Source organism: Rhinolophus hipposideros (assembly GCF_964194185.1).
Source record: "Rhinolophus hipposideros genome assembly, chromosome: 7".
NCBI lineage: Eukaryota > Metazoa > Chordata > Mammalia > Chiroptera > Rhinolophidae > Rhinolophus > Rhinolophus hipposideros.
Window position 1 is genome coordinate 77,458,119 of NC_138053.1, and position 27,057 is coordinate 77,485,175.

At 36.4% G+C, this 27,057-nt stretch overlaps 1 protein-coding gene across 1 annotated transcript in view; it reads right to left on the reverse strand.

Moving 5' to 3' along the window:
• SPEF2 (sperm flagellar 2) overlaps positions 1–27,057 on the reverse strand; it is a 165,885-nt gene that overhangs the window by 55,665 nt on the left and 83,163 nt on the right. The window contains exons 17-26 of the mRNA XM_081053291.1: positions 26,034–26,142; positions 24,753–24,910; positions 21,591–21,761; positions 18,061–18,135; positions 14,918–15,066; positions 10,625–10,752; positions 10,403–10,541; positions 7,756–7,893; positions 3,729–3,880; positions 101–281 (exon numbers count right to left, since the gene is read on the reverse strand). Coding sequence (XP_080909417.1) covers positions 101–281; positions 3,729–3,880; positions 7,756–7,893; positions 10,403–10,541; positions 10,625–10,752; positions 14,918–15,066; positions 18,061–18,135; positions 21,591–21,761; positions 24,753–24,910; positions 26,034–26,142 — 1,400 coding nt within the window. The remainder of the gene's footprint in view (positions 1–100; positions 282–3,728; positions 3,881–7,755; positions 7,894–10,402; positions 10,542–10,624; positions 10,753–14,917; positions 15,067–18,060; positions 18,136–21,590; positions 21,762–24,752; positions 24,911–26,033; positions 26,143–27,057) is intronic.

Below are 27,057 nucleotides of genomic sequence, written 5' to 3' on the forward strand. Positions count from 1 at the left end.
GCGAACATTGTGTAAATTTTTCACCCATGGCATGTCACCAACATTGGTACTTAATGAAAGGGTATCACTGAAAGAAAACATAACGACAAGCATGGCTTACCATCTGAGATATTGCGAAGGAAGCTTGCTGCCAGGTGTCCATTATCAGCTTCTCATCCGTCTCAAAGTTTAACTCTATTTTTTCTAGCGAGTGATCGATTTTGCCCTTCAGTAAGGTTTTCGGTTTGGGTTTGGATGTAGCTACATCCGGAGAAACAGATGATCGAGACACTAGAGGAATTCTTTGGAAACAAACAGACAAAACAGGAAATATAAAGATTTTATTTAACCAGAAGTCTATTTTCATGACCATGTTACTTTGTGAATTTTGTTGTCTCGCTTTAATCTGTTTTCAGAGTTTTCTTGGAAGAACTCTTTAAATGGCAAAAAGACTATAAAAGACTCTATTCACATTTTTGTGGTCTAGAACATCTTAAAAACAAGTGGAAACTAGAAACAAACAATGACAAAACGGAATTTTCGGGTTGCATGCTCAGTACTTGGGAGGAAGGGGATTAAACAATGGTAATGCTGAGCAAACACAATTTTGAAATTTATCCAGGGCATACACTTCTGACAAGGAGTAAATCAGTCATGAAAAAGCAAACCACATAGGCCTGTGTATCACACTTGAAGATGACTGGTATTGGCTTCCAGTGGACAGTTAAAAAGCAGGATGTGACAGATGTGAGGTCTGCCAAGGGGTATCCCAGTGAGGCAACAACGTTTTTGTGGTGGGTGGGGAAGATGCCCAGCAGCCTCCCCACTCTTGAGTATGGATGATGAAGGCTGTCTCTTTGTGTTGTAAAGTGCTGTGAGAACACAGCGTTAAAACTCTCCCTCCTCCTTCTCTCAACCATACTGCCGCTCCATGTAGAAATTTCGGAGCTGCCCTGGAATACTCTATCCCCTAAGGATTCTAGGATCTCAAAGGCTAACAGAGGTGGGAGAGATCCACAAGACAGAGGGACCCACCTCGGTGATAAAAAGTGAGAAGAGCTTGCCTCTTGGGCAAGAAATGGGGAGAGAGGAGCTCCAAGGACACTTTTGCTGAAACTTGTGGAGGAGAGTCAGGAGCAATAACAGGAACAAGCGTTTGGTTTGGCAGACTCCAGTTGCTGGGGAACAGAGCGGTGATTCAGAAAGCTGACTGTGATCCCCAGCAAACAACCAGCTGGCCTTGTTTGGAAGCATCAGATGAGGTTTCTTGAACTGGGCTCTCTGGTTCTTAGAGTGCTTGGAATTCTGACACTGTACCGTGCCTAGAAGGCACTGTGTTGAGCATCTACTACTCAGTGTACCTCTACCCACAAGGGCAATTTACAGTTCAATAATCAAGTAATGTTAAATCTCAGTCCGAGACGCATGAAATACATGTGTCTAATAAGCTAAGGCAAAGGTTGTGTGATCATCTATTGATGTTTAATATAGTATACAATGCATTTCCCAACATTTTGCTTTGGAAGACAGTAGCGGTGGCCCATCATTTATTCATAGAAAAAGAATTTCAGTTTAGAATTCATTTACTGGGAAGTACTCTGGTCTAGCTAGCTCTGCCATATGAACTGGGGCATGTCCCTTGACTTTCTGAGGCTCTGTTCCTACTGGAATTATACAAATATGATGATAATAATATCACTATTATTGTTACTAGTTATTAGTAATTACTAATTATTAGTTATTAATTAATAATAATTATTATTATTAGGTCTTTGAAGGAATAAAATAGACAAGCTTGTGAAAATGCATTGTGCTTATTTCCCTATATATGTTAGACAGCAGTTGATTGGTGGGTTGGTTGATACATTGATTGACTGAGAGAGAGTTCCAGTAGATACTCATAGCAGTGATTTGAGACTAAGATTGGTGCAGAGTTGTTTTGCAGAAAATAAGAACTGGCTGTTCTTTTGCCTGTTTCATTCTACTAACCAACATTAATAGCTTCCCTGTTATGCATGACTTGTTATTTTGTGCTAAGAACAGAATGCGCTGCTACTGTAGACATTGGAACTTGGCCTCTTTTGGTAGCTGTGATAGTTTATACTGCCTTTGGAATTTTTCATTGTTTTTCGTTTCAAAGTTCTTTTTCAGCAGCTTGCTGAGTTAAACATTTCTCTTGTATTTGTATCAAGAAGAGAGTACAAACTTTCCTTCTTGTGTTTTCTTGCTTACATGTGGGCCTGCCAGGGACATGATGGGAATAGATGGAAGAAGTCAAGAGAGAGAAGAAATGGGCCTCAGATCACTATATAACCTTATTTTTTTCAGGTCATTTCAAATCCTTTCTGGAATCAGGGAGGGTAACACAAACAAAGCAAGAACATACAACACTTACAATTAAAATAGGGCATGTGAGTAAGAATAGTTTATTGCTATATTGTGCAATATTAGTAACAGTCACCACTTAATGAGAATTACTGAGACTACTGAGGATTTCATTTTCTATGATCTTCTTAACAACCCTGCTTTACAGATAAGAAAACCAAGGTTTAAGAGAGTTCCAAAACAGTTAAATTGTCTTATTTACATAACTAGTAAATAACAGACCCAGGACTGAAACCAGATCTGACTTCAAAACATATTCACTCTTACTACTCATATTGATTGAGCAAGCTTGTAAAATAAAGCACATCCACTACTTTCAATCTATAATACATAGCTCATCTCCTTGGAAATTTAATGTTTAAGGACTATATCTTATTTTAAAAATATAACTTCTTTTTCTCCTCTTCTCATCAAGTTTATTTTCTCATGATTTGCTTACCGGTCATGAAAAAATGTTACTTTAATTCTTAATTCTATTTTATTAAATTATTTTATATTAATTCATATAATTTAAAGATTTTGAATTTTATTTTTTACTACTTTATTTTCTTACTTTTTGCTCTCTTTTACTGTGTTATAGTTGGGAACCAGATCACATGAATTAACACCACTCCCACCCCCCATTTCTTACAGATAGTTTTCTACCTGTTCACAGCTTTTCAGAGTTTGGAATCTTGTTTCTCCTCGCCCCCCACCCATTGGGTCTATAAAAGCAATTATTTACAAAACTTTCATATTGAACAGGAGTGTTTGGCTGAAAATATAATTTTTGTTCCACCCTTAACACCAAGTTAATTTTCTTGCTGGCAGGAACCTGGTGTTAGACTGTTAATAAGTTTTTTAGTCTCACAAAATCATGATCACATATGACTGAGTCTTTCTGTTTCTCTTTACTGTGAAAGAAGCCTCATAACCCCTTCCATTTTCTTTTACATGATGTGATACACACACACACACACACACACACACACACACACACACACACACACCAGCTTGGAACCTTTCATAAAGTGGTGGAGGTTCACAATCTCTTACCAGAAACTCTTGGGGTCAAAAGTGTTTCAGAATTCATGTGTACAATATATTCCCTTACATCCCCAGTGGAGTCTATTGGAAATGCTTTGTAACAAAACACACTATACCTCTGCAGCAAAAATGAGTAACAGTAAATATTCACTCTAAGTGGTATAAATAATGCATATCATTAGTCTTAAATTGAAGTTAAAAAAAATTCAGTTTTTAGAGCTCCTCTGGATTTTGGATTTGCAGATATAGGCTTATGGTTTTTATTAGTAGTATTCAGTTAAAAATCACAAAGCTTTATGTTCAAACCAATTACAGTGCAACATGATAGCCTGCCTTACCTAAGCTGGCTTTCCAAAGTCTCTTTACTATCCATTTGGACCAATGGGATACGGGTAAATCTCTTATTGTCCACTGCTGGGATTTTGCATTCCATTCCCTTGTAATAGTCTTGAAGGAATCTCTTTGTATCTTGGAAACGATTCAGTTCTGCCTTTAATAGCAAATGTGAATGTTAACACCCAAGAAAAAAACAAGCAGATCTGTACATATTTTCTATATAAGCTCTATGAGCACTATTTTAAAACATTTGGGTTTTAAATCAATTTTCTGGAAATCTATTTTCTGGACATTAAGAAAGGGAATTGGCTACAAGTGTATATGTAAAATTTCATAAAAATTAAAGGAAACCGGTGACAGTGTTCCCTATACTTATTGAGTATGATTCCACTTAAGAAGATGACATTTCTATGCCTCTTGATATTGTGACAAAAGATTGTATGGTGTCTGAAGTAGTGTATATTATTCATTATTTTGACATTAAGAATGTTTCCTGTGTCCTATATTCAATCAGTTACTATAGTAACAAACACTTGAGTGTCTTCTGTCACAGGTAACATGTTGATTTGAGAGATATAAAAAATATTATACATATAAATACCAAATACAAATACAAAAAAACTGAAATACAAAATAAGACTAGGTTTTGGTCCTCTAATTGTGTAGAAATGACAAACAGAAAGGCAGAGTGATAATGAATTGTTCTCTTTTTTACAGTCTCCATTCTTGCTCAATATGCAGGGTAGAAAGATCACTTCTCCATGCTCACAGCAAAACCCCTCTGCTAGCTTTGCCAGTAGGGGCCTCGAGGGAAATGGAGAAACTCAGAGGAGTTGGTGGCAAGGTGAGCATGAGTTATTCACAAGTGACTCCCTGCCAGCCAGGTCATTTCCCTTTGCAGTAATGATGAAATGCATGCATAGTGAGACCCCGCACAGTGCCAAACACACGAATGTAGACCATGAGTTTTCCAACCTGTTCTCCCATTAGGTATTAGGCCAGTTGGCATGTCTGTGCTTCTCTTTGGTTGTGTAAACACGACCTCCAGACTTTGCTTTAGTTAGTGGGGTTACTTAAACCAGTACCTGAGGGCTTAAAGATTGAAGCTCTTATATACATGTATTCCATGGTAGCTAGTTAATTATAGAAAGCATCTTTCTTAAGAAAGAACAAAACTGACCTACTGTTCAAAGCCCTCAGCTGAACCTAACCCAAGAGTATTTATGAAGCGATCCCTGTATTTAGCAAGCAATTAATATTGCCATTTATTTCATAAAACATGAAATAGTCTTTTACTGCCATATTTACAGTTGGGAACAAATAAAAGTCTGCTTTGTATTGTGTTGATAACAAAAGACAACGACAGTTTCAATAAGTCTGTGTTTGATACTGAAAAGCTAAGCCAAATTGCTCCTGAAAAACCTGTTCTCTGCATTATTAAACGTTTCTAGCTAAATAAATGAAACAAGAAGAAACTCATTTGGTTAATTTGGATCTGTGGTATACAATAAAATTACCATTCATATACTGTTTTAAATTATGGAACATATTTAAATACTCCACTTGGATTTTAAACATAAATACATATTAAGTAACTTTTCAAACTAGCTCTTTGAAATGATGAGGAAAACTAAACATTTGTCTCTTTCCTTGGTTGAGAAACCAAATTGAGTTTTAACATATTCATCTATGGACTAATTTCACAGCTTGCCAGTAAGTGTTTGTACCTGTCATGCTCAGATTTGGTAAAACAGTAGAGAGAAAATGAGTCTTGTAAATTCTATTCAGGGGAACCTACACAATAATTACCACACTTAAAATGAGTAGCATGCAAGTGAATCCCAAATTGTACAAATTGGATATTGACAAATAACTTTGGGGAACTGAAGGAATGTGTTCCAAGGTTATAAAAAAAATTATTAGGTTGGTGCAAAAGTAATTGCAGTTAAAAAGGTTAAAAAATAATTGCAAAAACCGCAATAACTTTTGCACCAAACTAATATTAGTCATTGAATTACAGCATTACATTATTTGGCAAATAAATTTAAAAATAAGGAACTGATTTCCTCTTTAATTCAGAGAACTCTTTAATTATGATTAAATGTAGTAGATCCTATTTTATATAGTTGGTATTTGAGACAATGTTCAAGGTAAGCTAGCCCTATTATATTATTTTATATAAAAGATTATTTTAAGGGGCATAATTTGATTCATATATAGCTACCTATGAATAAGATGCCATTCTATATCCAATATTCTCATATAAGCAGAATCGATTAACGTTCGGCTCACATTTATGATAACTAGTAATTAATTCTTTCTTATCATTTTTCTTGTCCCAAAATCTTACTTTTGAAAGGAATCTTTGAAATCATCTAGGATTGCATTTTCTAAAATTTATTTTGTTGAAAACTTGTCTTATAGACTGTTATCTTCCTTTCCCTTGGTTGGTTTTAGATGTGGATTAAGTTTCTCAGGGTGAGAGCCTTCAATCTAGGTATTGCTGAGATGTACGAGTTACATCATTACCAAAAGAGGCATGTATTGCTCAGACGAATGAGAATGACTCACAAAAATTCTCTATTCCCTTTACCTGCATTATTGGATTTCAGTTACTTGTGCTATAAGCTTTTGACACACCTGTTCCAACATTCAGTCTCTGCTTGCCCAAACTGGTATCCTGGATGCTCCCCAGACTGGCTCCGGCTGCTTTGGGAGTCTCACTTTAATCCTTTGCACAATTTATGCTTTGTAGCTCCCATCTGGATCCCAGACTCAGTAACTGGTGAGGCTGCTCCTGCCTCTCAGGTCTCTGCTGACTTTTCAGGCCTCCTGTGGTCCAACCTGCCGCGGTCCCAGGGGTATGTCCCTTTGAATGCTGGAAGTACTAGCATTCATAGTCATTTGTGGAACAAGTATTTGTTCAACACCTACTGTATGCTAGCTCTAGTGATTGTCAGATAAATATTCTCATCTCCTGCAGTAGTTCCTCATGTAAGCTAATCGGCTGAAGACTAGAAATGTTCCCCTTTCCATTCTCTATTCTTAATGCTATTCTCTTAGGAAAAAATATTCATGTAGACACAGCTTGACCAGGACAGACTTTATATTCCCCTCAGCTTGACTAAATTTCACATGGGCTTCTTCCTAACTCTAGGCTCCTTACGTCCCTCTTCTTAGAGGATTACTTCAGAAAACTTGAGATATAAGTCTTTTAAAAAGCTTGCTAGTTTTAGAACCCAGAACTGTCTTTCTCTGGGATCTGAGAACAATCTCTTTGAAATGGAGCAACAAGGGAGAGAGCCCTCCTGTGTCAGCTCCTCTGGGAGGGGAGGAGCCTCACATGGGTGTGGCAAAACTCCCTCCTGTCATGAAGATAGGAGAAAGTTTATTCCCCCTTTAGGCACGGTCAGTTAGAAAACACAAGATAGCCTATTACTTTGCTCTTCCCCCCACCCCAGCTCTTCAAAACTCTCTACCCTTATTCTTAGCAGAGCTGAGTATCCAGACTTGGTCTGTACTCCCTCCCCACTGTTAACAAAAAACCTGTCTTCTTGTCCAGTACGATTTTCTATTTAAACAGTCTGCAAAATATACCATAATCAGGTTGTTCTGATGAATGGTCTGCTTTTCTAATCCAGACATAAACCTTTTTCTGGAATCAAATGCTTGCTGGGTCTGATCTAGCCCGTGTAGGCTTTGGCTGACTACTTGGGTGTCTGCTGTGAGAGGACGATGAGGTAACAACTAGTAGAGACACCGTCTCTGGGGTCCCCTCCACAGCTCTTAGGCGACCTGGAAGCAGAGCTGGTGAGTGTTTGCTTGAGATGCTCCCAATTCTGGTGCTTGTTTGGTCCGGGGCCAAAATGATTTATTTCAGCTAAGTTCCTCGGGAAATTGGAGCCTGACAGAGTGCTGTGAGTAACACGACTCCTGAACAGACCCCTCACATTCCCAAAGGAGTTGTTACGTAAGGAACGTGGCTGTGGAGGAAAGAGTCTGTGTCATCGTGACCACTGGTGCTCTTACCTGCATCAGTGAGAAGAAATGGTTCATTGTTATCCCTGTGGAGTCCTGCAACCAGGCCTCATTAATGATATCCAGACGCTCTTGCTCTGCCTCTTCCTTCCGGGCATCACAAATGTCCCACAGGCGGTCTCGTAAGTCCTGAAGAAAAAGAAATATCACCGTTATGCTTTAGGGTCACGGCTCATATTACTGCAGTATAATAAAACCAAAATCCTTTGCCTGTCTTAAAAAATGTTCCTAAAGAAAATTCAGACCTAATGCGCTCATGTATTGTATTCCTTCCCTCAACAGATATTTATTTTGCTTTTACTCTGTGTCTGAAAGACACCAAATCACATGCCCATGTTCAGCACAAATCCGTGGCAGTTCACTTCATTCACGGTGGCTATGCTTTATGTATTTTAACCCTTCTTCAGAAAACACTGCTGCTGCATTAATATCTAGAAATCAAAAACAGTAGCAAGGAAATGGATAGAAATATATCAGTCGTAGGTGTTCTTAACTTACTTTCATCAGTTTTTGTAAGGTCATGTAAGTATAAAAATATTTAGAAAAATAGAACAATTGTTTCAATCAGAATTACTTATGACACTTTGAAAACTGAATGGTATATAAAGGCCCATCTTAAACCTAAGGAGTTCAGACAAAGGGCCCAAAGCAAAGGAAGGTTTATTTTTTTAAAACTTCACAAGTCTCTACTGTATACTCCTGCTGAGGAGTCACTGCTAAAAAGAATTATAATATCATTAATGCAGTTGATTTGGCCAAAACTTATTGAACCTGCCAAATAGAGACCACGTGTTCTTTTCTATTATCTGTCTTATATATATAAGAATTGTTCATATTTTAGCCAACTGAAAATTAAAAGAACTTAAAATTAAATTTTAAAATTAAAATAAATTTAAAAGATTATGTTAAGTAAATTAATTATATAATCTTGGGTTCGAGATGTATTTTCTAACTTGACCACAAAGACAAGCAATGAAGAAAAATTTTCTACACTTATCTACAGAAACATTAAAGGATTTCTCTGTTAAAACTCCTCTCAAATAATGTAAGGCAAATATCAAACTGATAATATATTTGTAACATTTGACCAACAGATGGTTTATATCCTTAATATATAAGGAGGTCTTGGAAAGCAATAAGAAAAAGGGCACAACCCAACATAAAAATGGAGAGAAATCAAACAGGTTTCAGGAGGAAGAGAAATAAATGGCAAACTTAGGAAAAAATGGTCAACTTCAAGTATAAAAACAGAAATGCAAATAACAGAAGATATCCATATTTTTGCCCATTAAATTGGCAGAGATTAACAAGAAACGTAGAACCCAATATTTGATGCATTCTCATAATCTGTTACTTGGAGTGACATTTGTAAGTTTTTAATGTGTTTAAAGACTAACCATAATTTTAGAATCAGCAATTTCCACTTTTTTTAGAAATTTGCCCAAGAAAATAATTAAGGATGTGGTAAATATTTAGCTGGATGAAATTTTACTGTATAATTCTATCGAATAAAAAGTTGGTGCTCAGCAAATATTTGTTAATGAAACGATGACTAATAATAGAAATTTGTTAAGTATATTATGATATAGTCAATTAATGACATATCTTTGAGACATAAAAATAATAAGGTAGATGAATAAGAAAACATGTAATATTGGTGAAAAAGAATGTTAAAAAACAAAATGTATATTACAGTCACATATTTTGCAAAAATAATTGCCCCAGGGTAATAACAATAGTTAATGAATGGCAGTGGGATTATGGATTTTCCATTTTAAATTTTGCTTCTTTTTATTACCTAATTTATCTACAACATTTGGAATTAGAAAAAAAATCCCACCTGAGATATTTTTAACTGAAAAACCTTATCATTCTACCAACAATCACCTGACTGATATGGGGAAGAAGTTTCGAGGAGGGCTGGCATTACAAATAAGTAGGAAAAAGATAGAAAAGGCAGATAATCTTTGGATTTACATAGCCATTAATTACCATTTGAGGAATGTCTAAGAACAGGTAAAATACTTCAGTTTCACTAGGACATTTGTTAATTCAATACCTCTTGGGTTAAATCCTCCAGCACTTCACTCACCCAAGTCACTTAATCTCAGTAGCCTCTCAACTGTTTCCTAACTGGTCTCCCTGCTGCTTTTACTCTATTATAGACTCTTTTAAAACCCAGCAGCCAAGACTTTGACTGTCCTTCAAATCAACACCAATATCCTAAGAATGACCTCCCAGGCCTTAAGTCATCTAGTCTCCTGTGATCTCTTTGACCTCATCACCAGACACTCTGATATATGCTTACTGTGCTCCAAGTACACCTGTCTCCTTGCTGTTCTTCAAACAGCAAGTCTCCTGCTCCTTCAGTTCCTTTGCCTTCTTTTGTCCCTGTGACTGGTACACTCCTCCCCCAAATATCTACATGGCTCACTCAATCACTTCTGTACTGAGTTTGCTCAAATGTCACCTTTGCAGTGGGTCTTTCTGCAACCACTCTTGAAAGGCAAGTTTTCCAACCATTTCCCTCCTCATCCTCACATGTTCATGAAAGTAAAAAAGGGAATGAATTAAGGTTTTGCAGTATGAGGTGTGAGAGTGTGGAGACCCCGGCCTACTTGCTCCCAGATTCCCTTACATTCACTCTTTGGTGTAGTTCAGCTTTTGTGTCCTCATCATCCCACAAGTCCTCAGGAACAGAGTTGAAATCGGCCTGCCACTGAGATACAAAATCTTGCTTGTGATCTGGACGCCTTAGAAAGTGCTGAAAACTTGTTCTGTGAGGCACAAAGAGAATGACATAGCGCTTACATGTCATGCCTGTAAACTGCAAAACTCGAATTTTGGAAACTTTACTTACTTAATCTCATAGAAGTAAGCAAGCACAGAGTGCTGGTCTTCTCTCAAATGCCCGAGTACTGTTTTGACAGAGTTTATATAGGAAGTTTCTATTAGTTCCCAGTAAGGTACTAAAAATGAAGGCATTTCCTGTTAAATAGTAAAGCATACAAATCATAATTTCAAAGTGAAAATTCTTCTGAATAGTTGAGTCAAAAGAAAAATACTAAACAAGGTGATCAAGATACACTTGCAAATACTGAAAACATTCTCTGTGAAGCTTCTTGCTCCTTTTTTTCTTCCCCTCCTCCAGCTAATTTCTGAGAATATCTATCTCATAAAGCCAGGAACAATGGTTGTCTTATTCGCCACTTTACAGTTTTCCTTATAATTTCCACAGTGTTTGGGACATAGTAGGTGCTCAAGAAATATTTATGGAATGAATGAATTAATTAATTAACTTGTCACAGATGTCACATTTTGCCTAAGCTGGAAAACTGCCTAGTAGGGAGAACACCTAGTGCTCATGTCAGAGTGATAATGAGTTATTTCTCTGAATTTACCCAGGATATTTTTATCTTTGCTCTGTGCACCATGAAAATTGGAAACTTTCTTTTATGTTATCTTTAATGATGCAAATAAACAATTAAAAACATGAAATAATCAAAATGAAATAAAACTAGAGCTATTATATTCACTATAAACTTGCTGAACTCATTATTCCCTTATTGGCTGTGCAATTATTTACTCAGGGAATCACACACGGGGACATTAGAGGTAATCTGGGCTAATTTTCTCTCCAATGTAGAAATGCCAAATACTAGAGGTAGATTATCCAAACTCCCTGTGGCTCTCCACGAGGCATTAAGTACAACATTCCAAGGCAGCTCCCTCCAATGTCACATAATTCACGGAAAATTCTTCCTTGTGGAAAGCAGAAATTTGCCTTGCTGTAGTGTCCATGCAGCCCTCGTTGTGACCCTTGGAGAAGGACAGACTACATTCATACAGTCTCTCCTATGATGGCCTGTCAAATATGTGAAGACATTAGTGAGGAGAGGTGGGCTGAGATTCAGGATGAAACTTGCTTGTTTGGGGATGCCCAGCATCTAGTGCAGCATATGTCAGATGCTCCATAAATGTTAACACGGGTGTAAGCTGACTCTCCTGAACCCAATTTTATCACCAGTTAAATTTTTAGGAGACTGGATGGCTCCATATAGTTCTAAAAGCCTACGATTCTATATCCAACCATACTTCAAGTATTCATTCATCTAAATGAAACATTTACATTTCCTTTAATGCTACTCTGACATTATTTTAATGCCTTTTTCTTACCTAGTTCCACCCTCTGGCCTCTACTTTGTCAGTGATCTCTCTTAAAGGATATGGTATCCAGAATGATGATAAAGACCATTTTAAATAAGTCCACTACTAAACCTCCCACCTGGTTGACTTCAATCCATTAATTAACACTTTGTGCATGAAGAGTTCCCACATAAGAATGGACCCAATTGAACTACCATCCTGCTCACAGCTCTCACCATCTATAAGAACTTCATGAGAAATTGTCGAATACTATTTTGAACTCAAGGTATGCGATGTGGGACTTCCCCAACCTTGCTATCACGGAAAAGGGACGGGCCAGGTCAGCTGGACTTGGTGATCTGTGTGGGCTCTGGGGGATCATTTTTGTTTTTCATTAGTGCTCTGAAGTCATGCATTTAACAACTATCTCTCGAATTTTGTCAGGGATCAGACATGATTATTGGTCTATATGTTGCTACATCCCATCTATCTTTCATTAAATATTTAGGCATTTTCCTACATCCAGTCTTCAGGAATCTTTCATATCCTCTGTGATTTCTTTGAATTATTGATAAATCATATCTCTGGGTTCCTCCAGTCTCTGAAAGAACCAGATGTAATTTTCCTGGGTCTGGGTAGTTGAACTTATGTGATGTGACTAGATGTTCAGATCCATCCTTCCCAATTAAATAGTATTCTCTTCATTGGAGAAGACTGAGCATAATAGGAAATTGGTAGGCAAAGCAGATATTCTCCAAAGCTTCAGAACAGAAAACAAAGAACTTTCACTTTAACTGCCTCCTTTGGTTCTCTCTGCAACTTCCCTTGCTGGCAATGAAAGAGGGACAAAGTTTCTCCTTGAACTTGGCTGCTGTCTCCAGCTGAGAGAGCCGGATATGAAAGCAATCTCTCTCTCTCTCTTTCTCTTTCCTTGCATATGCCTATTGAGGTAAGGTAGAGCCAGGGTCCTTGGAAGGCCTGGAACTAGGGTTACCAGATATGCCCAGTTAAATTCATCAATTATCTGAAATTCAAATTTAACTGGATGTCTATCTGTCTTTCCTCGTCCTTGGCAGGTAAACTCTGCAACTCATGTGTGAAATGCTTAGAGTGGAGAAAGGACTAGAATGGATCACATGGTCTTCCTTGTTTTCAGGCTCTAGGCGACTTCTATTTGTAGCAAAAGGCATTCTCTACATAGTTTTGCTTAGGTAACTGGAGTTCTGTACCGTATATCTTATTGTCCCTCCAGACCTACTTCCTTTCCTTTCTTCTCTATCCTGCTCGGGGCCCTGGAAGACTAACTTACGAGAACTGTTTCAGGAAACTCCCTTGTCTTCCACCTCCTGGGCAAGAGATACAAGAGCAGGAAGAGCATGCAGTCTGGTGAAGTATTTCCCTTTCCCCTTCTGCTGGGTCAATGTAGGTGGCTGCATCCCTCTGCTGAAGGCCACAGTTCTTGTCAGATGGCTCTCTCCATGCAGAGGTCCTCTTGCGGGTCTTTCATCTGCTCCCTTTCCTTACCTTCTCCGGACCACGGGCCATAATGGCTCCCAGCTATCCCTCTTTCAGGGGTAATGATCTAATCCTTGTAGGTTTCCTTACTTACTGGCCACATACATGTAAACAGTCCTTTATTCAACTCTCCTTAAATTATCATCTGATTTGTGCCGGAATCCTGACTGCTAGGAAATCTACCTGGGAGCTAGTGCCATATCTCATTGTTAACGTTTATTTTTTTTTCACTTCTGTCCTCTATTTCTTTTTTGTCTTCTATGATTTTATTTCTCTCAAGGGCTTCAAGATTTAGAGTTTAGAATTTCAATACTTTTGTCTCTCACTCTCCACCCCTGACAAATCATATTATTTTAATTTTATTCCCGTTTCCCAACTCATTTCTATATCCTACTTCTGTGACAGGTTTTTAATATATTTATTTTTAAAAGTAGCTTGTGTTTCGTTGAGTAATATCAGTTACATACATCCATAATTATATAATTCAGTGTTTTCATCTTTATATATTTTCTGTGGTAATTTCCTCCTCAATGTCAATTCATTCATTTATTCATTAGAGCCCTATTAAGAATCTGTTACGCCCTCTGCCCGGTGTTTGATTCTGTATTAAATACAGTGTATAATTTCACATATTCCGACCTTCCCCCAAATTGTTTATAATCTAATTAGGAGACATGATATTTGCCCAGGAAGCCTCAATAAAAACAGTCAACACCACAGTCATTACAGTTCATAATTGGGTCTCAAATGTCCGGGACAGATGGTCAGTGCTGAGTTAGGACTGCAGTGAAGAAGAGAGGGACCAAGTCTTTAAAAAAAACACAACAAAACTCATTGTCTTTTAAAACGTTTTAAAGGAAAGACTATTCTTTGTGTTTCTCAGATGATTTGTCTATGAAAGAAACCAGATACGCCTATGTGGCAACTGGGCTTTGCAGTTGTCAGGGAACAAAGAACTGGCTGGAGCTTCCAGGGCTTACCTGGAGCACCTCCTTGCCTTGTGCTAGTGTACCCACTGAAAGCTCTCAAGCTAGAAAACTGCCTTTTAGTAGTGTAGTTAGTTTCAAAAAAATTCTTCTATTTCTAAAAAGTCAGAGGTTAAACTTCATTTGAAAGCATTATGATGTGGGCATGAGAACACGGATAAAGAGAGATAATTTGCTGGATATGTGTTCTGAGGAAAGTCCTTCTTCCAGGAAACTGCATTTCTACTTGTCCTTGGGGAGAAAATTGGTCCTCACAGGACCTATTTGTTCCCTTCATTTCAGCACTCAATAGCAGCAGCTGAAAGCATGATTCAGAAACTTGAAGGAGTGGAGAAAGGATGAGATGTGGTTCAATGAGGAATCTCAAAAATCATCTCGGTTTTTTGATGAGTATATATTTATATCCATCTATGAAAGGCCTTCTGGATGGTGCAAATAATGGTGTGAATCTTACTATAAACAAGAAAAATAATAGATTCTACTAGCTTCAATTTAAACTGCCATACCTCAGGAATTGGTTCATCCACATAGACCCATTCTTCTGATCCCGGCTTAGGTAGTGGTGGCACCGTTGGAGTAGGTGACAAATCTGTAGATTCAGCAGGTAATTTCTTTACTGCTACTTTCCCTCCTTGTGGTTTTCCTTTAGGAGAACCTTAAACATGCATAGTAAGTCATTCCATTAGATGTATATGAAGGGGACCATCTATTTAGGTGGACAACTAAATGTACGATTGCCATGGACTTCAGGCAATTCATTAATTACTTTTTAAGCAATTTTGGGCAGCCATACCAAATACAAAAGTCTTATTCTCTACAGCTCCCAAATTAACCAATAATGCCAATAATAGTTTTTTTCTTTTTTAAAGCAATTACAATTTCTGTCATTCATTTGACTATGAAAAGCAACTTGGTATTTTATTTTCATCTCTGTCCTTGCTTCCACAATGAACATATGGTGCTTACAAAGTTTAGAGTCTGGGGCAAAGTACATTTCGTTTCCTATTGCAAAACTGGCAAATTAAACTCTCTACCCCGCATGAGAGAGAAGGTAGCTATACCAGGAGTGGTTCTCTGGGTGTTCCTTGGAGTCCAGGGGAAGAGCAGGGAGGAAAGAAGTTATTGTAAGAGTTGGCCAGAGTCGGTGAGGGAGGAGGAGAAGGAGAATTGTCGCTTTTGAATATCCCCACATTCCCTGCATGAGCAGGAAACTAGATGAAGGTAACTGCTTTGCTGTAAACCTCAGTGAATTAAGGCATGAGAGAGATAGGAGGAGAGGGGAGGACAGAAGAAGGAAGAGAAAGGAAAGAGAGAGGAAGGAGGAAGAGGAGAAGGAAAAGGAGGAGAAAGATCCTCAGTTTAGTTCAGAATCCAGAAATGGTACATGCTTACTTTTGGTGACAGCATCAAGAGCTGTCTAGACCAGTTAAGTGGCACCCTTATGCTCTGAAAGACTTTGTGATCGATCAAAGTCCTTAACTTGGAAAGAACCAATATTTCCTTAAAGGATCAAGGCTATTAGAGTTTAGAAATTCATTCTGTTTAAATTCCACTTACCTTTCCATTAATTATTCAGAGTTTACGTGTAGTTTATAGATGCCTGTAAAGTTGGGAGCATGTTCTTTCCCCAAAATATATTTCTTTAATGAGTATTATTTAATAATAATGCTATTTAGAAAGTACATATATCTTCTACTTTTATACTAGTTAAAAATATACGGATTATAAGTAGAGGGGAAATTGTCAATTGTATCTTCTGGATAGTTTAGGTGACTTCTACCTATACATTTAAAAAGAGTGTCCATCATCCACAGGTCTGAAGTCCCGTATCTAGATTTTTTTTTTTAATTTAGGAAAATTTAAGAAAATCCTTGTTCAGTCAATAACCAAAATGTTCACATATATTTTTCTATATGATGACTTTTCATCCTTTGACCTGAATCTCTGGTGAAATAAAAGTGATAACACTATGGCCATTTTAAGATGAATTTCTCCAAGAAGAATTCCTAAGAAGAAGAACTTTGTAGTTAGAAATGTGAAACTGGAATGGGTTTCTTTTTCTTTTTCGCCTATTTCAAGTATTATTAAACACCAGAGAATTTCAGTAAAATAATAGAAAAATTTTTGAAAGTCCTTGGGAGTTATTTAAATTGCGCTAACTACATGGCTCCAGTACATATAGTTACATATGGTTGAACTTGCATATGCTCATGGTTCATTTGGAGTGTATATTCTTTTAACCAAGAACCAAGGATGCTCTTAAAGCATGCCCACTGTTTGCCTAACTTGATGATTTGGTACCTAATATGCATAGGTATACTTAATTTCTACTTTTGATGATTATATGGTGAACCTTCATTTGTTTTTGTTGATCACAATGAGATACAAGGGATGTGTAATGTAAGTGTGAAAATTATTTTCCTATTAGTAAATAGGTGAGAGCTGAGCATAAATTATAGCCTTTAACCTTTTAGCTAAAATTTTTATCTCAGTGTTAACTCACCAAATGGCTCCAGTTATAAGCCCATCACATCATATAATCAGAAAAGGGTGGGATTCTTTTTGAAAATCATGATTATGAATCTTAGATACCAAAAATAAAGATCATTTTTAGTACATCATTTTGTGAACATTGCACACTCTTGGGTACCAACTATGTTGGTCATTGGTAATGAAAAGTTAAACAGAGTTACACAATCTCTGACAACCCATTTAAACATACTTTGGAAAATGTTAACTGTCTGTAACCATACTGCATTTCAGTAATTAATTAGTTGTTATTGCAGCTTCACCTAATATGCTTTTAGAGCCTGGAATTTTCTTCTACCAACGTCAATTACTTTAAAAAATTATATTCCCTTTATTTCACAGAAATAGTAAAAAAAAGTAAAAAGAATTAAATAAAATTAGGGTCAGGAAAAACACAACTTAAAGTAGAAGGTCAAAACCAGGAGAGGAATTAAAAGGCAGATAGTGAAATCTAGGTGCTTGCACAGATATTAAATTGGAAGCACTAATTTGGTTCTGAACTTCTAGACAGCCAAAATAGAAAAAGAAATGCTATCATTTAGCTAATTATCTAACCACTTAGAGGAAGATTTTCCTGTCTTTTGATTCTGAATGAAATTTCCCACCTACGATTTCATACAGGGGCCATTGAATGATGTAGTGGGCATATTATCCCTTCAGAAAATATAATACCAGATTATTATCGGTATCATGAAAGTTTCACTTTCACTGCTGTGTTATGTCATAGAGGCAGTTAAGGACTTTATACCAAATACCAAATACCAAATACCAAAGTGCTTATCAATGAAAGCAGTTCCATGGGGGCCCAAGAAATATGGTTCAGTGTGTGGCTCTCTATTGGCATAGCTTAGCCCAAGGATAACACCTATAATATCTATGATGAAAGGATATTCTGTATTAGATATTCTTTAAATTATTCCTTAAAAGCATCACTTTTGTTAGCAGGACGTTGCTGAGAGCCAGGCTGCAGAAACACTGAGGTGGTACGCTTTGGGAGAGCCTCATGGTTTACAAATGCCTGAGAGAAATATTTAACGTATACTACTATACAAATCTAGCTTTTCATTGAGACTGTTAGAAAATGCAGAATTACATATTACCGTTTAAAGGTCTGCTGTACCTTTTCTTTTGAGTGAAGTTTCACCTTTCTTCCCTTTTCCTTCCTGAAGAGATTCTGGCTTACCATGTGGGGGTTCTAAATAAAATTCAACACATATATATCATTGATGATTTTCTTCACTAGTTTGGGCTATATGATTTGTAAGCAATCAAATGTTATTTCTCACAGATAAACAGTTACATTTGTGAACCACCTAAAATGTCTCAGGCCTTTGCTGTGAGTTAAAATTCATCTGAAGACAGACTATGGTTTGAAATTTCTTGAATGACAGCCTTGATAGTACTATTCTGTCATACTAAGTTTAATGTCAACATTTCATAGTGGATTTGATTGTAAACTCTTTAATGCAACATAGCTGCAGAGTTTTAAAAGTTAGTCACAAGACAATTTAAAGCATATGGCTCTATTTGGATATATTTCAACTGAATGATCCTTGCACAATAAGATGACTGGAATTATAACGAGAATGATGCCATAACACCTTGAAGAAGAGTTAAATAATCACATTGTTTTGATATTGCGCATCCTTGAAATTGACTCCATACTCGGTTGCCTTGTGACTTCCACATTACCCATTTTTCATTGACTGTAACTTATAATGCAGAGGGTAGATTGGGTATATTTATCTTGGATTCCCTGGAATCTAGTTCAAAATACATTCAAAGGGTGAAAATGGGAAAGTGATGATCAGAGGTCAAAAAGATGTCCCAAATAATTTCAAGTTTCTTGAAAAAGTTTGCTACATTCTGCATTACTCACTAAACAAGTTCAATCATTTCCCTCCCTTTGTCCTGAGCTATAGTTTTTTTTTCTTCGGTAGAAGGATGACTATATGGGTCAATTTAAATGTCTGTGATGGAGAGACCCAATCTGAATTATTCTGTGTATTTAGAAGTGATGGTTATAAGAATGTGTAAATGCAGAACGCATATTACTTACACTTAAATATTGCAGATCTGACATAGAAATAAGACAAGTGCAAGACATAGAGAATGATTAACCTTGAAACTTTAACTTCTATAAAAGGACTTTTAAACATCCAAATAGTTGACCACCAAACTCATAAGCAAACAAACAAACAAATATCTAAATATCTGAATCCATTATTTTTAAGAAATAAGCTTAATAATAGTAATATTAAAAGTCTAGATAAGCTCCTAGTTCCTTGAATAACAATACTCTGGTTAACTGATTATTAGGTTGGTGCAAAAGTAATTGCGATTTAAATGGTTAAAATTAATTGCAAAAACCGCAATTACCTTTGCACCAACCTAATATTTAAGTAGCTCTAAATTTAAGTACAAGGCAACAGGGGAAGGTAAAAATAGAGATATCTAAGACACTGAAGTATTTTGGGCAAGTCTAATTTTTGCTGGGGGAGGCATGCATTCTACCCACTTCTTTTCAATCAGTTGCAAAATATGTTCTGAAATCTCAAAAAGCATTCTTAAATAGCAGCATGGGTAGTGCTATTGTATTTTATCACATTGAGAATTTTAGTTTTAAATTAAATTCTGACATTTGGTAGTAGATTTGGCAATAAACTCTTTAATAGAACGTAACTGCGATGTTTTTCAAATTTAATCCCACGTGTATTTGAAGCATATACAATGAGGAACTATATTTGGACAGAACGACTGTTAGTATTCAGTGGGCTATGCCTCCTTTTTTACCCCAGTTCTACCCTCCACCCTGATTTTTTTTTTCTTTTAGTAAATAATTCCTCTTTTCCTTTCATCTCAACTTCTAAAAGATTGTAATTGTGTGTTTGAGTTGGGTACATTCAGGGGCCTCAGGGTTTCAGTTCCGAAATGTTCTCTTTTGAAAAATTTGTACATTACTTATATAAAAAAAAACAAACCTACTGGAAATATCCCTCCCTCAAATCCCTTAACCAAGCTTCCCTGAGCCGTTAGCGCAGCACTGTTCGTTCTGTTGCCCCATCAACGCCCCAAAGCACTGAGATCTCCTTCCAATATGCACGGTTGTTGGAAAACAGTAATTAGTCCTCTGGAGATGAAAGATGGGGCACTAGCCTTAACCTTGGTGGACAAAAAAAAAGAGACAGATACAACCATTCTTTGAAGCAACAACAGCTTTATTATTCTTCCGGTGCACAGTATTCAAGAATACAATTTTAAATTTGCAAAAAAACTTCAGAAACTTAAAGACTGAACTGTGTTATAACTAGAAACACCAGGAATTGGTTTGAGAGATGTCTCAGCAACACAGATGCTGACTGTGAGCCAGGCCCAGGGGGAGAGCAGAGGGGAGAGCAGGGGGAGAGCTGCGGCCATAGCTGAAAGGCCTGTGCTGGATAACTGCAGGCTCACTTGACCTGCTGTGAAACTGTTCCCCAGTCCTAAAAGGCATTTTAAAGATTTCCATGTTTCCTTCAGACCTCTGAATTGTTTTTTTGTTTTAAATGCTCAGTGAGGTAGTGGGGAAGGATGTATATTTAATTCGTGGCTTTGTGTTTTATTGTTCATATGATAAAAAAATGTTCCTTTAGAGTTTGTGTATTTTGCCTTTAGTTAAGTCCCCATTTTATTGGAATACGATGGTCTTTAATAGACCATAATATATACTACTAAAGTCTTGAGATGTATTTGTTTGATATAAATAAATAAATTACAAAATATTCAGACCCATGTCCAACCTCCACGAAGCAGAAAGATACGGCATTTAGAAATACAATCATGACACAATATCAAGAACACTTAGGTAGGCTTGTGTAACTGCATAGTCAGTCACTTATAAAGCTGAAATAAGAAACTAGAGCCACATTTGTTCACATGCACTGGACCGAACCTCATATTGACATTCTACTATTATGCATTTCAACAATTAAGCATTTTACTTTTGTCACTATTTTCATTGTCCACCACTTGACTTAATGGCACTCTGTGGTTAAGGGTCTAGGAAAAAAACTTAAGCTAAAAAATATTCTCTATACAAGGTCTTTATCCATGCATATTACATACTATAAATATATAAGTTTACTGAGATGTTAGGTACTTGTTTCTATCCTTGTGTAATTACATAGCACTGAAGATTAAGTTACATGTAAATTCTACTCTCTAATAAGTGCCGTTGATTTGTTCCTTTATTCTTGTGGACAACTGACCATGCTAAGTCTCATTTTCTTAGGAAGCTCTCATTCTACATAAAACTCTACAGTTTAGCAAACAGTGGTCTGTCCTCTCGATCTGCTCTAAGCTTCTTCTGCTTATTCTCTGTGTCTTTCCTCTCTTCTCATCTGTGCTCTTACTCTACTCAGCAAATCTGGTCGTGAGGACTTCACAGTCTTCCCTATGCAGTGAAGTACCTGAGCGTTGTGACAACCATGCTCTTAGTTACTAAGGGTCTTCTCACTTCCATTTGAGCATATGTATAGCCTGGTTGCATATGACTGACATTGCTCAAAGTGTGAATCTAGATGAACCGACTGCTACTATAATTTGCAATGATTTTTTCCAAGTGAAAATAAGAAACTGACAAACAAGATTATAAATTACTCTGTCAATCACCTGATGGTGGTTTTCCTTTTGCAGTAGGAGTTTTTGAATGCTGTCGGTGAGGATGGATTTCCTTCTCTTTTTCTGGTTCAGGAGGAGGAGGGGGAGGTGAGGGCGATAGAGATTCAGCCAGGGAAACTTCTTCTTTTTTCTCAGCTTCCTTTTCTTCTAATTTCTTTTTAACTTCAAAAGGGTGATAAGAATGGATTTTTATTAGGGACTCCAGACACCTACTATTTCACTTGAACTAAAATAAACCACCTAAATTAATATATTAGATTGGTGCAAAAGTAATTGCGGTTTTTGTGATGATTTTTAACTTTTTAAACCGCAGTTACTTTTGCACCAACCTAATAAATTGCCCTTACTGATTTAAAACTAAATTCATGTTTTAGGGCTTTCCCTTAAGTTATCCAGTCCTTAAGATTTTAAGCCTCTCTGCTTGGTAAGAAATACCATTTCTCTTGCTTCTGATGGTGTTGGTGGTAGTGATCGGGATGGTGTGTGTGTGTGTGTGTGTGTGTGTGTGTGTGTGTGTGTGTGTAGCAGGTAGACAGGCTTGATGAGGGGTGCCAAATGCAAATGCAGCAATCTAGAAGTAGCTAATATAGTGGAATAGGAAAATAAAGGATTATTTCAAAATTTCCAATGGAAAAACAAGATGAAAAAAAGTGTAGAGAAGATAAAGAACAATGTGATAGAAAAGGTGAGGGTGGGGTGGAAATGGAAAGGGAAAGAAATGTGCAGCACCACCTTCCATGAGGAATTACATGGAAAGCCCTTAGAATAGCACATAGCACTCAATCATGTTTTAGCAATTCATTCATTCATTCATGTTACAACTATTTATTGAATGTGAATTGTGCCGTGACAGAAAGGAAGGGTCATAACAATGAGGTAAAACTGCTACTATCACGACTACTACTACTACTGCCACCACAAACAACCCTAGGCACACTTCCAGTTGCCAGAGGTACAACAGTATAACAAAAGAGAGAAAAATCATTGCCTTGTGAAGCTTGCAGTCCAGTGGTAGCAGGCAAACCATAGACATGATGGATAAGTTAATTTATATGACAGGTTGAAGGTGTTAAGTGCTACGGAGAAAATAAATAGAAGAGAGGACAGGGGATCAGGAGAGCTGTGAGGTGGCTGTTTAAGTTTTACATAGACTGCTGAGCAGGGAAGGCCCACTGAGAAAGTGCTGTTTGAGCAAAGGCTTGAAGGGAGTCGGGGAGTGAGCCTTGTGGATATCTGATGGAAGAGTGTTCCAGGCATAGGAGACAGTTAGCCCAGAGCCTTGAGGGGAGGAGCATGGTTTGTGTTTTTTCTGTTCTTGTTAGGGCCCTTTGCCTTTCGTGATTCAAGTTCACCCTTCCTGGCACACTGTCCCTGCTCTCCCTGCCCTTCCAGCCTCCCATGCTGGAAACGGCAACTTGACTGACTAAACCATTGGTAATGAACCCCTACACTCTTGTACGGCTATTTCTTTTTATACATATTCCTTTTGCTTTTAGGCTATTCTTTTCCATTCAGCAATCGAGGAGGCTTCATTCTATTAGATGTTTTCTCAAAGTGGAAATTACCTTTTTTTTCTGATTATAAAGTAATATATAATTATTGTTTTAAAAAAATCCAACAATTTAGACAAATAAGTAGAATGGGAAATTGTCTGTCAAATCTCTTTGTCTTTCTCCTTCCCCCACTATCAAATATTGTGTATACCGTCAGACTCTTTTCTGTGCTTATATATTTAATACATGGACACACTTTTAAAAACAAAAACGAGACTATGTTATGTATAACCAGCTTTTTCCTCCTTAACAGTATACAGTGGTCATTTTTTTTTTCACATCAGAATATATGTAAAAGTACCATATCCTTTTCTTTTTCTTTTTTTTTAATTAATCAGGCTGTTTAATACAGAGTACTGGACTAGGTAAATTTTTATTGTTTCAATGCTAAAATATTTGATAAAGTAATTAGCTGATTGGAATGTAAATCTTAAATAAGTGGCAGTTGAGTCTATTAATGTAATCCGTGATCAGCATATAAAATCTTTAGGAAAATGCTGAAGTGAATCTGATAGCTGGGTGGAACAAATTTATTCTAACCTGTAGATGTTTGAAGCTACAGCTTAGATTCTATTTGGTCCTGCTTTTCAGCCAAGACTCTAGGATTGCTGTGGGAGGTTCCGTCTTCCTTTCAGCTGACTTTCTGACTGACAAATAACATGGTAGGCCTCTTAAATAATGTGTAGATTGGTTTTTATTTTGTCTGAAAGCTTCACATGGGCGTTTCTGGAAAGCAGACATGTAGATGTAGGAGCTTGTCTTTCTAAGTGTGAGCTTCTGAATCCCCATGGTGATTGTGGCTTATCCCTAGGAGCTATTTTGGTATCAGTTCACTGGTACATTGTGGCAGTTAGATCACAAATCTAGTGATGGGAGACAGCTTGTTGTGAAGGCAATTTTAGAATCCCCGTGATCTTAACTTTGACCATTTTTTTTACTCTACCAAGAAACTTCAGTTGACAATATAATTAGGGGCAATTGATGAACAAAGAGAAAGATTTATTTCTCAAGTGCAAAATTACAATTGAAGTCTGGCATTGGCAGTATATGAGCTTCGGATCTCTTTCAATAATAAATTCTAATAATACTACGAAAAGTTAATAGGTAATTACTATTGATTAGATGAAGGACGAAGGGGGTCAGGATGGTTTAATTTGAGTAAGATGTATCCCACAAACAGGCTTATACATAAGTACCTAATAATCAGTAAATTCATACCAACACAAGAAGATTGGGGGAAATAAAGTGCCTAATGTTTCCATCTTAAAAGGAGAATTCACTCACTGTTTCCTTATAAGGCTGAGATTAATAAATTAAAATCTTTATCCTTCTCTGTAATATTCTTAATTCTAACTATGCTAATTTTTTTTACATGAAAACAAAAGAGATGACCTCTTTTGATTAAATTAAATTATAACAAAGAGAAAATCTTTTATTTGGAAACATTTGCTGCAGAAATATAGTCAAAAGTAGAAGACACTTGTAGATAATATAATCCAAATAGAGAGAGAACTTTGCAATCACTTTCACTTCCTCCTAAATTTATTAAAACCACACATTTTAGTTACATAAACACAAAGTTATAAAGAAATATAATTACCTTTGTTCTCTTTTTTTGTCATTTCAGTCATAAACATTTCTTTTACTTTTTGGCATAAAGACTCTTTATCTACTTCAGCATTGATTTTTATCAAAATATCTTCTGGTTCTGTAAACCATTGTTCCAATAAAGGCCAGTTGTCCAAGAAACCTGTAAGTCTACAAAATCAAAATATTATATGAATATCACATACTGATTGAAGTATTGGAGTACTATTAAACATGATTTATCTGACATAATGAAAATATAAACTGCCAATCTATTTAAGTCTGAAAGAGCAACTTTAAGGCCCTATGGAAGAGTTCACTTTAGAGAAGAGTTCACTTTAGAAAAAGAAATTATTTAATGCCATCAAGCCATACATTTTGAGACATATGAAAAAATAAAATAAGAATTGAAAATGGTATCATTTCGGGAATCCTTTATGTAGGTTCAGTTCTCTAAGTGGAAATCTAAGGAAACATCACCTGCACTCATAATAAAATAACAGCACAATTTTGATGGCAGCTGCAGCCTGAGCTACCTAGGTCATCTCGTTTTCTCTTAGAGATAGAAACTGAAGAGATCTTTGAGGTATTATAGATGATTCAGACTTACTGGCTTTACTCAACTACATTCGTTAGATGATGCTTGAAACTTTCCTGTCTTCCCAGAGAAAGAACTAGCTTAATGTAGCTGAAATTACTCTTCCCTGGCTCACTTCATATATTTAGACTGCTCAGGGTTTCATAAAATTGTCTAAATTTTCTTTTTCAATGAGCAAATTGCACACAACCAAAAAAATGTTTTGTTGTTTGTTTTTAAGCTTAACTTCATTTTGGCAAAATAGAAGTCATTTCAGAACTACACTGTGTAGTCTGATGCCTCTCTGTTTGACTGTCAAATAACATGCGAGGCTTCTTAAATAATGTATTGATTGGTTTTTATCTTGTCTGAAAGCTTCAAATTCCAGAATCTTCATTGGCATTTGCTGAATGAGGGCTGAATTAGGATTCTATATTATGAACTTGTAAATTTATGTAACCCTAGAGGGAAGTGTTGCCTGATTTAATTGTTTTCCTACTCTATTATGATGATTTGTGCTCCAAATATGAAAGAAAGTAAGTACATAAATATTTCACTCAACATTAAAGCTACTTAGCTTTGTTTTACCTGAAAAAGACTGAATGGCAGGAAATATATCCTTTCCTAGATCTCAGGATTCCAAAGTGACTAATTGTTAGTCTGTTCACAGGTCAAGAAACAAGAAGCAGGATGTTAAATTTTGAATTTTAAACTAACCTATGCTGTATTTGGTCTCTTAAATTCTGGTCCTCATCCGTGTGTTGGTTTTTAGCAGCTACACGTTGATTGATATCTTTATGATGGATCTCAGTTGAAAATGCTTCAGCTATGACATGAAAATTACTTAATTAGATAACTTGCAAAAACAGTCAAAGTTGCAGAAATACTGTTAAAATGTATTGATGCAAGAAAGTCAAATAGATATGGTCCCACTTTTGGTCCAAATTCAAATGTTTATTAAGATGTTGACAGAATGTCATTTTGGGATCAGAATTTAAATTTTCCTTGGAAATTGGAAAAAATGGGTAAAATACGACATTAAATAGGAGTTGTAGTTTCAATGTAAAGGATCTCGCGATTAACTATGAAGAGATGAGAATAAAAAATAATGGGTCATCAGGAATAACAAATTAGTAAACAATTAGAAAATCACCACCCTGATGTAAAAATTAAGAATGAAATAACGAAGTGGACATAAAGTCAAATATGCATAAAATTATTTGTCAATATTATATTACAATATAATAAAGTAATTTGTCTTTCTATCTAGACTCTACGATCTTTCCCTGTAAAATAAATATAAAGGGATAGACGACAAGAGAACAAAAACAATCTCAACATCTCTGATTGAGTCTTATTCAGGATTGATAGGACAAAGTTCAGAATACTCATGAACTTAGAATAAATGGAAAATCATAAAGAGGAAAGAAAGCCTTGAACTAGATTAAAATAAATTAGAATTACTCAATCAATGCAAGAGAACATTGAAGAGTGAATTCACAGTGTTGAAGAAAATGAAGGATCCTCACAGCATATAGCAATCAATTGTTCTCCATCTACATTCATGACAGAAAATGAGGAAATGGATTTAGCATACAGCATCATGCTTTTAGGTTATTTATAAAACTCAGAGATTACTAACATCAGTAATGGGTGATTGAAGGAAATTGTGGGAGCTCTTCTCAGGAGATGTTGCCATGTCCCATCTCACGATCACTTTCTCATATTTGTCAAGGATTTC